Source organism: Harpia harpyja, chromosome 14, assembly GCF_026419915.1.
Source record: "Harpia harpyja isolate bHarHar1 chromosome 14, bHarHar1 primary haplotype, whole genome shotgun sequence".
Taxonomy (NCBI): domain Eukaryota; kingdom Metazoa; phylum Chordata; class Aves; order Accipitriformes; family Accipitridae; genus Harpia; species Harpia harpyja.
In genome coordinates, this window is record NC_068953.1 from 38,481,034 (window position 1) to 38,497,145 (window position 16,112).

General features: G+C 43.7%; 1 protein-coding gene and 1 long non-coding RNA gene across 6 annotated transcripts; one reads left to right on the forward strand and one right to left on the reverse strand.

The window, feature by feature from the left end:
• The first annotated feature begins 192 nt into the window (after window positions 1-192).
• On the forward strand, window positions 193-11,673 carry ADPGK (ADP dependent glucokinase). 5 transcript variants are annotated; one of them, XR_008238120.1, is made up of 8 exons: window positions 208-498; window positions 3,444-3,669; window positions 4,917-4,979; window positions 5,242-5,362; window positions 7,272-7,468; window positions 8,312-8,410; window positions 9,411-10,121; window positions 10,443-11,673. XR_008238120.1 is itself a non-coding variant. In XM_052806961.1 (7 exons), exons 1-7 carry the CDS (start codon window positions 284-286, stop codon window positions 9,960-9,962), a joined length of 1,269 nt encoding a protein of 422 aa, XP_052662921.1. In that variant the 5' UTR covers window positions 193-283; the 3' UTR covers window positions 9,963-11,673. The 5 variants fall into 5 exon arrangements, 4 of the variants coding, with proteins under 4 accessions (XP_052662921.1, XP_052662919.1, XP_052662920.1 ...); XM_052806961.1 differs by having other exon boundaries at window positions 193-294; window positions 9,411-11,673; XM_052806959.1 differs by having other exon boundaries at window positions 9,411-11,673.
• A 3,117-nt stretch (window positions 11,674-14,790) lies between these two features.
• On the reverse strand, window positions 14,791-15,894 carry LOC128150616 (uncharacterized). The gene is made up of 2 exons (XR_008238121.1): window positions 15,671-15,894; window positions 14,791-15,573 (listed from the first exon to the last, which is right to left on the reverse strand). It is a non-coding gene; the product is annotated as an uncharacterized LOC128150616 (long non-coding RNA).
• Between the last annotated feature and the right edge of the window lie 218 nt (window positions 15,895-16,112).

Below are 16,112 nucleotides of genomic sequence, written 5' to 3' on the forward strand. Positions count from 1 at the left end.
TCACGAAGTCGCCGCCACGCTCGCCCGGCCTCCCCCTTCCCGCCGTATTCCCGTAGCTCGGTTACGCAAACGGCGCAGCCGTACCTCCGGGAGGTACGTAGGTTGCGCGGAGGGAGAGGCCGCGCCGTTCGCGTAGGGCCCCGCCTCGATTCCCGAAGCGGCTTTACGACAGCTGCCGCCCGGCGGGGGCGGGGCGCTACGGAGGCGGTGTAAGGAGGGCCCCCGCCGCTGGCGTCCCTCCTCGGACGTGGCGGGGGAGGCGGAGGAGGAGGAGGAGGCCGCGATGTGGCAGAGGTCGGTGTGCGTGGGCCTGCTGGCCTTGGCGCTGGGCTACCTCTGCCTCCTGGGCCCCGAGCTGCCCCACTCGGCGCTGCGGCACCTCTCCGCTTCGCTGCTGGGGGGGCTGCGCCGCGCCCGCTCCCTCGAGGGCCGGATGGTGGCGGCCTGGCAGGCGGCCATCGTCCGCCCGGCCCGGGGATGGGCGCGCGTCGCCGTCGGGTAGGTGCCGGGGGAGCGGCGGGGGGGGGCACCCATTCCCCTGGGCCGAGCCGTAGAGCCATCCCTATATATATATATATATATGTATATGTATATATGTGTGTGTGTGGGCGTGTATCTGGGCCTCACCTGCTGGGTGGAGCTCTCCCCCCCACGAATGACTGCGGGGTTCGAAGGTGCTTCGCGAGTTACTGGGGGTCGGGGTCGGTGCTGCCCGGCAGAGACGCGGGGAGAGGGCTCCGCTCCTCTGCTCCGGGCAGGCAGGAGGAGGGAGGCTCGTCGTCAGGCCATGGCGGAGCACGAGGCGGTGCTGCGCCGTCAAGGCCTCGTGCTCAACGCGGCTGGGTGCTCGGCTGGAGCTCCTGCCAGTTCGTTAAACCTCTCTGTTAATTTTCCAGGCCCAGAGCAAGGGCATTTCCCCGAGAGAGCCGACGGCGAGCGTCTGCCCGCTGCGTTGCTTCGTCAGAGGTGGACCTCGGCTGAGGCCGTTAATGGTCCAGACAACTCGGGTATTGGTGACTTATGTGTGCTGCGTGGTTCAGACCCGGTTGGCGAGCCCGTCTTTGGAGACCTTATCCCCACCTTGCTTGCCTGTAAGACAAATTTATAGATGGAGTCTGAGGGACTTGGAGCTGCCAGCCCATCCTCAGGAAGGCGGCAACTGGGGAGCGTGGTCCAGCAATAAATAGGTAGGAGAGGCAAGTTTATAAAGCGGAGAAGTCAGCGAAGGCTTCACAGTAGGGGAGAACTAACCGAGTCAAGGCAGAGATGCAAAGGGGAGAGATGAGGGAGGGGAGGAGAAAGCAATAGACATTGAAGACACCTGTGCATGCACAGGGAAATCCAACACCCTTTCTCTTCTTAAACTGGAAAGAGGCTGAGGGTAAAGTTCAGGAATATCACATTGATCTTAAATGCTGGTTTTAAGTCTGACCATTAATCGTGCTGTTATATATAGTGCTTGAGTCACTTTCTTTTAAATATAAGGACATGACAGGATAACGACTGACTAGAAGATTCGGCCTTCAAGTGTTAGAAGTTACTCCACCTTGACGGCTGCATAGCTGATGCAGTGTTACTCGGAGTCTGTCTTGCTCTTGCATTATGGTTGATGCAGACTTCCTGCAGTGAATATATGACAAAATAGGTTTTCCAGTGCCTCATTTAGTCTTCTCTTTGCCACGCCTTCACTGGAAAAGAGCCATGGTTTGTTCCTTGCTTTCTTCTTTGGTTTAAAGCGAGGGAATATATATATATATATATATATATAAAAAAGTGTATGTATATATATAAAAAAAAGATATACACACCAAACTCAAAGTTCAACAGTAAACGCAGTTCATTAGTAGCATATCCCTGCTGTTAAGGGAGTTTATTAAAAGCATGAAGTGTGTTAGCAGAGGAATGGCAGGAAGGGAGCAGACAGACAGTTGGAAGATGATTAGAGGTGTCTCACTTGAAAGAACTGTGACTTGGTTTATGTCCCTTTCCATCCTTAATGATTCATTAATATAAAATCACTGACCTTTTGCCGCAGTGAGTTTGAGGCCAGAATGCTGCTTGAGCTTATTGTTTCCTTGGTTTTCTTTTCTCTGCTGCACAAGGGGATTTTTCTCTCCTTGGTGTATGAGATGATGCACAACACAGAGGATTTCTGAGCTGGTTACCTCGTGTACTGAAAAGCCTCAGGGTTTTTAATGTCCTTTATTTTGTATGATGCAGCCTTCATGTGTTGTGGCCCAAACCATGTGTGAAAGGTCACTGACAAGGAGGAATACTAAACGGCTGTGCGTTTCACACTGACACGTAAGCAGGTATTGGTGTTTGGAGTGTTGTGTGGATAGACACAGAGTAAGTTAGAGATCCTGCAGAAGTTTTATAGATCGTTTGGATCCCTGTCAGGGAAGCGTGGGACAGAGGAACAGAAACTGCACTTGACAGCAGTTCCAGAAGATGCTTTAGTAATTGCTGGTGTCATCTCAGTAAATGTTTGGTATATATTAGTATCTCTCTGAAACCAAGGAGTAGAAACGAGGGCAAGTGTTCATAAACTTTCTTCCTGAGAACCCGGTTCCAGCCCAGAAACTTTCCTGCTCCCTAGTCTGAATTAGACTGTGTTTCAATTGATGTCATTGATAAGAAATGGGGACTGGAAGGTTTGAGCCGCAGGTTAGACTTCACATAAAGTCTAGATCTGCGGAAATGGTTCTTACCACTTCTTAACTATTGCAGGATTTTTCTCCTGTTTCCACTATTTGAGAGAAGGCGGCATGCTATTTCTGGAAATTTGGGATGGCCTTTTTGAAATTGCAGTTTTCAAATATTTCAACTGACAAATTGCTCTCCTGACTTCTTATAAAAAGAACCAGCCTATGTGTGGGGTGTTTGTGTGTGTGGTTTTGGTTATTGTTAGGAGTAGCTGAAACTCAAGAGGCTGATCTAGTAAGATTTAAATACTTTTAAGTTTTGTTTTTAACATTTTTTGAATTGCATGTATACTTTAAACCTGAAATACCTGGGGTTTTAAAAGATTCTTTATTTTAAGAATTAAAAATGCTATTCTTACTGTGCCCATTCTTTTTTTGAGCAAGCCTAAGGCAGCAAATGAAGTACAACATGTACTGCAACATACACAACCACCTTTGGACCATGCAGCTTACTATTTCTTGTTTTAATTCAGCAGAATGTTAGAAATCCCTCTCTCCTCTGCAGTGCTGCAGTGCAATAAAAGCATGTCAAAAGGAGAATGCTTTAGTAGAGAATTTCAGGAAACTCATATGCCTTTGTGTTTTTTTTTTTTTTCATTTGGTTGGTTGTTTTCTCCTTAGCACAAGGGCTGCGAACAGCAAACATCACTGGCTGGGAAGTGATCTTACTGTGTAGTCTCACGAGTGCCCTAAGGTACGCATGGTTTTCCCAGTACGCATTTTCTTTTTCTCTTCCAGTGTCAATGCCTGTGTAGACGTGGTTCTGTCCGGTGTGAAGTTGTTAGAGGCGCTTGGTCTTGAACCTGGGGATGGAAAAAATCATGCAGTCTTGAACTCCAGACAGGACCTGAAAGAAGCCTTCGCTCACTTCATGGAAAAAGGGGCAGCTGCCGAGCGCTTCTTCAGCAACGCCGAGTCTTTCCATCACATTGCACGGATAGCCTCCGAGTACCCTGGTGCACAGGTATGTCTTCCACCTGAAGATAAACTCTGAGTAGCATATTTCTTATTTTCTGCATTGTTGGTGACTTTCGTTCTCTGTCTAGCGAGAGCGCAAGTGATTTAGGAAAGAAACTGACTGGATAGCTTGAGTGTGTTAATGACTTTCCACAGAACTCTGCACCTGCTGCACATAGTAGGGTTTTAAATGGTCTATCCCCTGCTTACTTACCCCAAACTGAAATGTCAGTCTAAGATGCCTCTGTAAGAATACTGTTATATGGGAGCCAGAAGGGGCTTACGCTGTAAAAGAGGCTCTAACATCTTGTAATGAGGCAGGAAGTTAGGAACTAGATCCAAGCATTAGGAGCTGTAAACACTCCGGAGGATCAGCTTCAGCTACTTAACGCAGGATTTAAATTCTCTCTAGGAGTGATGAAATAAATATTTTTTCTGAAGCCTCCCTTCCCAAAAGGAAAGTTTTGTTGCTCTAATTTATACTGGGTCTTCTGAATCTAGCTTGATACCTTGCTTGGTAGTTAGCTAATTTCTACAAACTGCTTAATGCCACCTTCTATGCAGTTTGCTAGCTGCTTTTGAAAATGGGGAAGAGCTCTAAATGCCTTTCATGGGTCAAGACTCTCCTGTGTTGACTTGTTTCTCGCTACGTTTGTTACGTTGGCTTTCTGGAATCCCCTAATTATTAGCTGTATCCTTCTATAGCCTGTTTTCTGTCACCTCTGAGTGCCCGTGATCTTCATGACAATGTATATTCTTTGGTTTCAAAGCTCATATCAGAGTTTTCTCACTTGAAAGTTTGACCTTTCTTATCTGAAGAAACTTCCACGGTTCTGCTCACTTCATGTGGGCACAGGTAGAGGGTTTAACCTTGGTTTCAAACTGGAGGAAGTATTGTTGCAGTCTTTAAATGACTGCTTGTCAGCCTTGCTAAAAAACCACAAAGTCACCAACTGCCACGGAGAAGTTGCACAGAAGTAAGGGCTGTTTATTTTATAAATGAATTGATTTTTACAGGGCTGTTACCTGAAGACAAATATTTAGATTTAAAAAAGTCAGAGAACACTCAATGTGTTGAGATCTCACAGAGAATTGTAAAATTGTTTTGCCTTCAGCCCCAATAAGCTTTATTAACTTTTGTAATGCTAGACCCTTTTCTAAAAAACTAACATCTCTAGCCTATACCAAGGACTAAGCACATATAAAGCTATCAAAGCAAGGGAATGCCCATAACTGCCTCTCTTTGTTTTACAGCTTTACGTAGGAGGAAATGCTGCTCTCATTGGTCAGAAGCTTGCAACCAATCCAGACCTGAAGGTACGCATTCCAAAAATTTCATGCTATTCGCTTGTCTTTAATGAGGCTTGTGTTACTTCCCTATAAATTTGGTGGATCTTGCAGTTATTTCTTAGGTTATGGTGGAACATACAGTTGGCCTTACAAGTTGAAAAGCGTAGCTGATTTTTTAAAATTGAATTATTATTTTTTTAAATCAGTTGTCTAGGTGATGCTTAAATGCACTGAAATGGTGGCAAGCGACATGGCAGGGAAACCTTGATTGTTTTTTCTTGTTCTCTAGATCCTCCTTTGTGGCCCAGTTGGTCCTAAACTCCATGAACTGCTTGACGACAATGTGGTTGTGCCACCTGAATCCATGCAAGAAAGAGATGAATTCCATCTTATCCTGGAGTATCAAGCAGGTACCTTGCCAAAGGCTGAATGCTAGATGGGAACCCCGAAAATCACTAAGATATTCCTGGCTGTAAAGTTGTTGGGTTTTGAATCGGTTAATTCCAGAAGGACTGTGTAAGTTACCAGTATTGGCAGCTGCACTGGGCTAATCTGGTAATTCCATGCACTTCAGGGAGCTGTGGTAGGTGAACGGACATCTAAAAGTCTATTTAAACTTTTTCCTTTGTAATACAGTTACTGTAAATACTGACTTATGCTGCTGTTGTGACATCCCTTTGGTTCTGTATTCTTGTACGCTATAACCTATAGAAACCAAGTGGACCTTTCATTTTGTTGTGATGCATAGCCTAAGCAGACCCGTTGGGTGTAATTCTAAAGCTGTATGAACACTAAAATAGTCCAGTACTGTTCTCTGAAAACAGAAAGGTACCATTTAACCACATGCAGATGAAATTCAGGGTAACCCTGATGTAATGGCCAAAACACATCTGCACGTATTTTCTTGCTGTTCTCAACCTGAATCATTTCACTTGTCCTGTCTCAAAATACAGCTTTAGAAAGAGTTACGTTGGTGTGACAGAAGAGGGAGTATTTGGCAAGGAGGGAAGGCAAGAACCACCTTAATTAAACTTTTTCAGCAGCAAAACTAAGGTGGAGCAGCAGCCAAAGCATCCACTCTGATGGGGTTCTGGCTGTGTTTCAGCCTTGTTTAGGTTATAATAATGGACAAGTACTGTAACGCAGTAGCCAATGGAAAATACACTAATCTTTAAGTAAATCTTAAGTCTTCTTGCTCCTGGAAGCATCCTGATTAGATGACACATCAGTATATGATGTCTCCTTTTCTCAGCATCTTTGTTCTAGGTGAGGGCTGCCCTCCTGATGCAACTACGGGGATCTTTGTCCTAGACAGAACTTTGTCATGAGACTCTTAAGAGAAGGCAGCACTGATGGCTGTTGATGCTGTTTTAGTGACTTTTCCACAAATGCTGGTCATATTCTCCATAGTGTAACCAGTATGTAGTCTGGGAGAGCTGCATGAAGAAGTATGCAGGCTGGTTCTAAGGTGGAGATTCTGCCTATAATAGCCTCAGAAATGCTTGTGTCTCAAGAGCTTTCTGTTCAAGCTGCCCTTTGTGACCTGTGTTTGTTTATTCCCTTACGTTTCTTTCTGTCCAGTTATCGTAACTGGCACAAGGAACTGCCTGCTGCCTGAACAAAGATGCGTGTACAGATGGGGAGAGCTGGCAGAGGGCTGGCCACTTGGACTGTGGCTTATGTAATTTGTATCCTCTCTAGTCTCGCTGTCATTGCCCTGTTTTCTCATGGCTCAGTGTCCCAGAGATGGAGCCTGTTTAATCTGTGAACTTATCCAGGAATAAAACAGTTTACACACACAGCACTGATGCAGTTCTGTTCTGCAGATCATTTCTGGGAGCTGCGCAGTCAGGAACAGTAAGAGCCATGAGAGTTTTTGGGGCGTATCTTCACGATACAGCTTGAGTCAAGCTAACAGGTGGTGGTTGCCAGAAGGGGAAGGTCTCCCCTCTCTTTGCATATCCTGCACACTCCAAATGTTTGGCTTGAGGGCTTGAGCTGGCTGTGACACTCAACAAATTGCATGCTAAGCTAATAAAACTGATTAAAACATCACAAAGCTTGCAAAACCAAACAAGTATTGAATTTTCCCTCTGATCAGACAAGCATCTAAATGAGGCAGAGGGAGTGAATGAAGAGAATGAATGAGAAAAAAGAGCAAGATTTCTCATATGGCTGGCAGTAGCTGCTAATTAGACACAGTCACCTTGTGAAATCATGCCTTTGGATTCCAGCAGGATATCCCAAAATGATCTCCAGATACATGGTTTGATTTGCTTCTCTTCTGAGTTAACTTGCTTCTTATTTGTTTCACCCTAGGTGAAGAGTGGGGACAAGTAAGAGCACCTAATGCCAACCGCTTCATCTTCTCCCACGACCTATCCAATGGCGCCTTAAATATGCTGGAAGTGTTTGTGTCCAGCTTGGATGAATTCCAGCCAGATCTTGTGGTACTCTCAGGACTTCACATGATGGAAGGCCAGAGCAAGGAGATGCGACAGAGGCGACTTATGGAGGTAAGATACTCGAATACCAGTGTCTCCTTAATTTCCATTCCAACAAATGCTTCATGGCAAAGTCTTGGTTTCCCAGGTTTGAATTTGTAAGTAGGCTGTGTCTTCAGATCTCCCCAAAATCTTTTCAGTATGGCATGCTAAAAGAAGATTGTGAACTGTAGGAAGGGCAGAAGTCTAATCCTGTAACACTAATGTTTCTTAGATTCTGTGGGTTGTCTAGGGAAAAAAAGGTGTGGTCTGGTTGTCTGGCTGGAGTACTACAATGTAGTTACTGGAGCCTATCTAATGGCTAAATTACACTTTTTCTATCCCAGATACTAAGATGGTCAAGGCTATAATCAAGACTTGCATTCTTTAAGCAGCATCTATGTTAGATAATCCAAGAAGCAGCTTTATCATCTGAGCCCCAAGGAGCTACACCAAGTTTTCTTGTACATAAAATGTACAGATCATTGCCTGTCTTAAAGCTGAGTGCCCTTCCTGATGCTATGCACTAGCCTATTTTTTTTCTTTTTCTCTGTTCTAGGATCAGCTGTTCTACAGCTGCTTCAGATTTGTGACATTTCTGAATTAGTCCATTAGAAAAGTGCTGAGTTGGGTGCAGATTAGGGTTAGATACAGTTTTCCTGCTCCAGGATTCTGAAAACTAGAAGTTGTTTTTATTTCCTCCCCTTGTCTGACAAGTGCCAGAATGTACTGCTATCTCATTTGGAATTGTGTTTAAATCCATACACAAGAAGATAAAAGGATGTGTATCTCTGAGTCAAACCCGCTTTGTTCTTTCTGTTTCTGAATTAATACATGTTTTAGGGTGTGTTTGTTTTATTTTCCTGTACACTGTAGGCTGTGGCTTCCATCTCTGATATCCCTACTGACATTCCCATACACCTGGAGTTGGCCAGTATGACTGATCAAGATTTTATGAGCAACATTATGCATCAGGTAATGAAAATGAAAGGACTTCTTATCAGTTCCCGTTTCTTCAGTATCAAAATGCACAGACTGGTAGATGAATATAGAAATGAAAACTTAAAATTAGGGTTATCCATTTGAAGATAAATTGAGAACATGGGTTTAATGTCTACTATTGCATTCTGAATGGTTCTGTTTTCTCTGCTAAGCTTACCAGTCTCTCCTCTGTGCAGCGAAGGAGAACTGTAATGGCTTGTGGCTTAGCAGAGGACAGATTTGTTTTCTTTAGCTCAGAGACAGTATTCCTTTTAGAAAGGTCTCCCTGGGAAGTTTCATTTAGGAGGTATCTTACAATGCTCTCGGTTGATTATCAGGCCCCTTTCAGCAAGGAGTAATGACTTTTTGCAGATCTGAGTTTATTCAGCAGCTGTTTTCAGTAAAAATACCGTGCAACACAGCTGGGCTCTGTTCTCCGATATAAAGATTTTCTGCAGTTGCGGGGCGGGGAAGGTGACCCAGGAGAATACTCGCAACTCCACAGATACAAGTAACTTTGGCTGGTTTAGATTTAGCGGGCTTGCAGATTTCTAGAAAAAACAGGATTTGAATTGGAGCTGAGTTTGTAATTTAAAAAAAGCCTCAGTTTCTTTGCAGAATTTCTTTCCTGCAGATCCTGGTGGTTCTTGACACAGCTCTAATCTCAGTGTTATGAATGTTTCATGTGGATTTGACGTTTTGTTACTCTTTTCTGTCAAAGTGTGTGTCTAGAAAATTAATTGCACAAAATAAGCATGCACCCTTGGCATGAAATGTTTTCTTGGCTAAGTAGTTCTTGCAAACTTGTAGAATGGGGAAGCTTGTGCAGTGACTTTGGCCTGCATCTCTCCAGGAAGCTGGGTGCTCCCTTCTGCTGAGCACACTGGTGATAGAGCCAGTAACACAGTATTGTAAAAACAATACCCTGAATGAGAAAGACCAAAGTCTGATTCTTTCTCTGAAGGAAAAACTGTTGTTTCTGTGTTTCTGTTAGCAGGTCTTTCCATTGGTGAACTCCATTGGGCTGAACGAACAGGAGCTGCTGTTCCTCACGCAGTCTGCCTCCGGTCCCCATGCCTCCCTCGCTTCCTGGAGCGGAGTTCCCGACGTGGGTGTAGTCAGCGACATCCTCTTCTGGATCCTGAAGGAGCACGGAAAGACCACAGAGCGGGCCTCTGATCTCACACGGATCCACTTCCACACCCTGGCCTACCATATCCTTGTGACAGTGGATGGGTACTGGGGCAACCAGGTTGCTGCTGTGGCTGCTGGAGCTAGAGCAGCAGGGACTCAGGCCTGTGCGACTGAAACCATCGATACCAGCAAAGTCTTTCTTAAAGCTCCTTTGGAGTTTGTGACCTCCCAGATAGAGGCACCTTCCAAAATCTCTTTAAATCCAGATGAGCCAGTGGTGCATTGGCACAGAGAAGGCATCTCATTCCACTTCACTCCCGTTTTGGTGTGTAAAGATCCTGTCCGGACCGTGGGACTTGGGGATGCTATTTCAGCTGAAGGACTGCTATACTCAGAAGTATATCCTCAATAGAAGACCAAGACCCTCCTTTTTCTCCAATACTGTATGGTGTCTGAGGAACCATGGTGTTCTCATTAGGATTTCAGCCAGTGGTGAAAAGGAATAGGAACAGAATCGGGGTGTGGTGTGTTTTCTGGATATAACTGAAAAAGAGCCAAAGAATAATTCCAGGTATAAACTGTCAGATACATTCCAGTCACTTGGCAGCGACTCGAACACTTCACACTTAGGAGCAGATGTTTTAGTATTTAATGTGAAAATTGGCTTTGCTTTGTCTTAAGCATGCAGGGAGGGAAACGAATATCAAAATCCCAGTTTGGCGTAGGCTTGCTGTTTGTAACTCTGAATGGGTCTTGCCTGTTAGTGCTGGGAAGTACAGCAGCCAGGAGAATTTCCTGAGTGTGGATCCCAGGGAGAGCGTAGCAGTGCTCAGCCCTGTCTTGCCTCTGATATAAATTAAAAATAAAAGGCTCTTGCATTATCTCCTCACAGCACATTGCTACGTGGCAAGAGCAAACCTTCCGCTTACTTGGTGTGATGATGAAATCCTTTACTGACGAAATGACCTCTCAGCCTTGGTGTCCCCAGCATTGGAAGGAGCCAGAGTCCCGAAATGTGATGCGCACTGTACCTACTCCTTAAATGCACAGAGAAAACCTGACTCAAGGCTGCGTAGATTATTTTGGGTATCTGTTGCCTCTGTGACTAACGGTATTCAACTGAGCCCTAGTAGCCCGGACTTAAGTTTTTGGGCAACTAGAAGTGAAGATAATCAGGGTTTATAGTGGGGGAGACAGCTTTATCTTCTTGCTAGGTAAACCACAAAACGTTACCTGTGTTTGCTGTACACTAAATACCAAGAGTTCCAGCCAGGGGGACTCACAGCTGGTGTTCTTTGCTAACAGTGGGTGCTTATATTTGGTATTTTACAGAAAAGCTATTGAGTGCCTGAGACTAATTTTTTGTTGTTGTTGTTTGAGAATGGTTGTGCAATTTTCTCCAGTTTCCCTGCCTTCCATTCAGAAGGCTTAATAAATTAGGGAAGGTGCTTCCAGAGGCTTAAAAGCTGCAACAGCATTTTCCAGGTAAGACTGAAGCAAGGAGGGTTTTTTCAGGGTTTGGTTTTGGTTTTTTCTCTTTGACTAGAAACTCTTGATAGTTTCTTTGCTCTGGACAGCCTTTGAAATTAAAAAAGTAGAACCATGTGTCCTTGTTAAATATTTTGCTTATATTTTTTCCTCTTCATAGTAGCACACTATGGATTGCATAGCACCAACATTTTATTTCATCTCTTTCCAGCATGGTTTTGTCTGTGCTTCCAGGAACTTCAAGTGTATTTGCATAGCTATCATACACACTTTTTTCAGTATAACTAGATTAAATGCAGTCAGCATGTCTATGCAAGCCTGTGCTATACCAGAATCTGTAGCAGGTCGCTTTAGGTCAGTCTTTGCATCTGAATGGAGGGGAGGAGAGTCTGTATCACTTAGGCTGGAGTAATCTCTTTCAGTAACACTGTCATATTGCTGTCAGTGATGTTCTCCTGTTGGAAAATGCCATCGTGAATGCTCTGTAAGGATAAAAATTGACAGCTGTTGTAACTTGTACTGACTTAGCACACAATGCTGTCTGTCAATGTATATTTAACTTCTGCTTTCCCTCTGAGCAAGGACTTCTGTGTTGTACCAGAGGAGAAATACAGTCAGAGCTATGTTTTCCTGCAGCTTATCCCATCCTGATCTTCTGTTGAGTCTCAGCGTTTTATCTCAGTGCAGGATCTTCTTAAGACTGGAAGTATTTCTATCTAGATTATTTTTTTTATTATTACTGATAAATTGTAGCATGGGATTTGGAGTTCTCGTTTAGTCTTCCTACAGAAAAAATAAATAAAAAAATTCTCCTTTCAGCCAGCTGAAAGGTCTGAGGCCATTAGCAGGGTTATTTTGCAATCTTTGATCATAGCCTTCTGGCACACCACCCCTAGGACCACCAAAGGCCATGCATCCTGCCAGCTGGAGAACTAATCCTTTGCTTAACACTAGGTCCCACTTTCCTGACATTGAGCCAAGCTGTGTGGATTCTCGAGCTGGAAACAAAACAAAACTAAATACATACAAGCTGTCACCAGCAACGGTCCTGCTGCTGTATTTCATTTCTCTCTTCCAAAAAAATTTGCAGGGATGCGAGGCTGATTGGACCGGCATTGCCTTATGGCCACTTAAAATCACGTAACTGCACTAACAGAACTTGTCCAAGGGTAAGTTACGCTTATATTTAACCAGAGTGTTACAGGCCTAAATTAGTTCTCTCTTTTTTTAAAACTACTTTGAATAAATAACTGCTGTAAACAAGTATGAAAAAGGGGTTTATTGCTTAGAATTCATCTGGGCCTAAAAGCTAAACTCTAATGACTAAGTCCTCCTTCCTGCTGCTCCTGTTTTCTCACCAGGTAGTATTTCTTCTTTGGCCTGTTGTGGGTGCGCTGTGAATGCCTGGCACCGTGAGTCACTTCTCAAATGACAGTAGCTTGTGACGGCTAGACTGCTGCTCTATCTATGTATCTGCTTTCATCAGGCATATAGAGCTTGCCTGGTCACCAAATTTACTTACCAGGGATAATTCTTAACAAGCGTGACCTGTTAATCAGATATGCCGTTGGTATCCCTGATTAAATTTTGAAACAATCTATATGATAATAAAACTGAATTGAATGGCGGGACCCGGCAGCCTGTCTTCACTTCATATTTCACATGCTGTGAACACAATGCCCTTAACTTCCCTCTGCCTTCCCAACTTAATTACAGTAAGGGTTGCAGAGTCTCTTGAAATCCTTCTCCTGCACATGTAGGCTGTCTCACACCTCTGCACAGCTACAATAGCGACAACAAAGAAAAGCTGCTTTGTCTTTAACAGACTTTGCTGAACAACAGAAATGGAAACAGCTAGTGGGGTTTTTTCGGTCTGCGTAAGGGGAAAAAAAAACTAGTGACATTTCTATTGATTGTGGGTTTTGTTGTTTGGTTGGTTTGGGATGGTTTTGTAAAATACAAAAGTCCTTGGTAGGTGAGAGATTTTTAAACAGATTTATCTAATGGATTATAAAAATCCAGGTCTCCCTTCACTGTGAAGAAACAGAAAAGTTGCAAAAATACCAAGGCTTCAAAACCAGGCTTGAACAGATCTCTGCTTTCCCCTGATCCTCTCTGTCTCTACAAATTCTGTTTGTTCTGTTGTGTTACCAATACCTTGAAATCCACAGTGATGGATGACTCAAACCTCAGCTAGTCTTGTACTCCCAAGCAGAAGGGTTTCCACTGGAAATGTTTATTCACACATAGTTTCCTGAAGATGCAATAGATGAGCTCATCATTGTGACAGTAAGCTGGTGACTCTAGATAAAACTTGTGCACGCTGGTATTTCCACTTCTGTGTGCCTGTAGCCTGCCATGTTGGTTTTGGTTTTTTTGTCTTACCCTTGATCAAAAACGAGCAATGCTTTGTATCTTTTCTGGGCATGTTGCTTACTGAAGGTCTAGTGGTGGATTACTTTAGACGTGTGAATCACAGGAGGCTGGCAGACTGAAAGGATACGTTCCTTCTCTGCCATACCCGTGGTGATATGCGATTGCTACCTGGCCATGGAAGAGCCAATCCCAAATGCAACTCTTTCCAGCTTAAAGGCTCTTTAATTTTTTTTTTTTTTTTTTTTCTCCATGGGAGTGTCAACAGCATTGCTAAGGAATTACTTGATTTTCTTTACTTGGTTCTCTCCTGTTGTGATATGTGAGATCCGGTTAAGTTTGCTTTTTTCCTCATGACTTCCTTTTTACAGAACTGGTGCTGAAATTTTCTTTGTTAGCTTTTATGCATTGCCTCTAGCAAAGACCTCATCAGCTGCTTTGACCCATGTTAGATATTGCTTTAGAGCCCGACTCCACTTCGCAGCTACTGGAATCCAAAGCTGGGATAACAGCAGAGCACTAGATCCATGCCAAAACCTAATGGAAAACCGTCAGCAGTGTGTATGTATTTGCCATCAGTTATCTTCTGCCCAATTTGTTTTAAGACAAGGTATCCTAAGGTAGGGGTTGCTCTTTGTAGCCACCTTTGTAGTACACCTCCCAACGACAATAGCAGAATTAAAGAATAGATTTTTAAACTGTGAAATCCGCTGATGCTACTTGTGGTTGGCTGCTTTTTTTTTTTTTTTTTTTAATTCTGTAATGATGTACTGAATTACCAGGCATTATGTGCCACAGGGTGACCTTTCCAGCTATGTCCTGAGAAAAAAAGTTAAAATGAATACCGGGATAGTTTTTGCGAGAATGGTACAAGGCACCATAACGCTTTCCACTTACCCTAAAAGTAACCTCTGTGCTGCTGGGCTCTTTTTTGGAGCTTGCAGCTTAGGTGAAAGCTGATGCTGTTGTCAATGAACGAGTAGCTAAACTGTCTGCATTGATATGTGGTACTGGCTGCTGATACACGTGCTTGGAGCAACCTGTTCTGAAGCAGTGCTGTCAAGTATTTCTGTCACACAGTGCGCTGTGTTGCTATTTCTGGTGTAAGGAAACTCATCAAGTTTTTGAGTACATTTGGAAGAACAGTAGAAAAACAGAGGAAAATACAGAATTTATATTTTCATGGCTTCAGTTGGATTGTTCTTATGTCCTGCATTATATCAGTACTTAAATGGGAATGTTTGTTTCAAGCCCTACTAATTGTGCTCTCCTCTAGTGCCATTAATATTTTGGTAAAAGCATACCGTTAAGTTTTAAACCTGTGATCATACGAAAGTGGTAGTCTCACCTTTAAAAAAAAAAAAAAAAAAGTATGTCTATAGACTCATTGGTTAAAACCAGCTAGAACAGATGCCACAACAAAGAGTGTCTCACATTCTTCATTCAAGCACTAATGAGGTTACTAGAGAGAGAAATGAGAACATTAAAGATTGTCTTTGCTCTTTGGTTTTAAAGTTTGAGTGATGAGGGGCAGAGGAAACCTATTTGCAACAAGTTCTTTTGTGTAGCATGTTCCTTGGCCTGCTCTCGTCACTCCTGTCTGCTTTCTGTTTCAGCAATACCGGGTCTGATTAAACTCTTCAGTAAAACTTGATCTTAGCCAGAAACAATTGTTCTCCTGTCTGTTCAGAGATGTCAGATGAAGTTTTCTTTCATAACAGATCGAGCAGTTTCTTGTGTAATATCTCAGGTGGATCCTAAGCACCAACCGGGCTGAATTCTCAGGGAGTTATTGATCCACACTCTTGTGGGAGGATGTTCTCTCAGCAAAGGAAACAAATGCAGGGTGGAAGTAGCATGCATGGCCGTTACCTTCTGTGCCGGAAGCTCGGAAAGGCATCTGTTCCAAACAGCTCGCTGTCGCTTTCAAAACTGAGCCTGGTATCGGCCTTTGCTGAGATCTCATAGCAGCTGAAGAATACAGATGCTAGCAGCCAAGGGGCAATGATCTCATTAAAATGCAACTGGGGGACACAAAAAAAATATCCTGAAAACCTCCCCTATGAATTTCTCAGGAAAGCTGCTCCTTAGTCAGTGCAGCCTGGGTAAAACTGGGTGTAAATCTTACCTGTATCTTTCATTCAGAACCAGTGCAGCAAACACTGTTTTTTTGCAGTTTGGTTTAAGAGAGTGGTAAAGCTTTCCTTGTAGCAGAACTGTGTTTTCTATTATATAAAACAGTCTTGGCAGATGAACTACTTGTTATAATAGGTGTTCTTTTTGTCATGCATTTATGTATGAAGCTTATTATTTTAGTAAAGTTTGGTTTTCTTCATTCAGCACTGAGGCTTGCCTGTCTCTGTAGAAGAGGCTTGGCCAACTGCAACCCACTTCCCCAGAGGGAAGTCCAAATTTTTAACATCTTGCACAAGAACAGGGTGTTCAGTAGGACCCAAGGTCCACCTTGCTGAATATTGCCTGGCAGTGACCACAACTGGGCAAACAAGATCACATACAGGAGCATGGCAAGTCTACACTAATACTGCCCAGTTGTCTCAGGGACCTCAAAACCAGAGTTGTCTGGGTTGAATACATGTTGCTGGATGGATAGATCATTACTCTTGGCTGAAACAAGGTCTTGCTGCCCAGGCATTGCTGTTTGAGTGTCTTCTAGTTTGTTTCCTGTGAGGAAGTCAAGCTG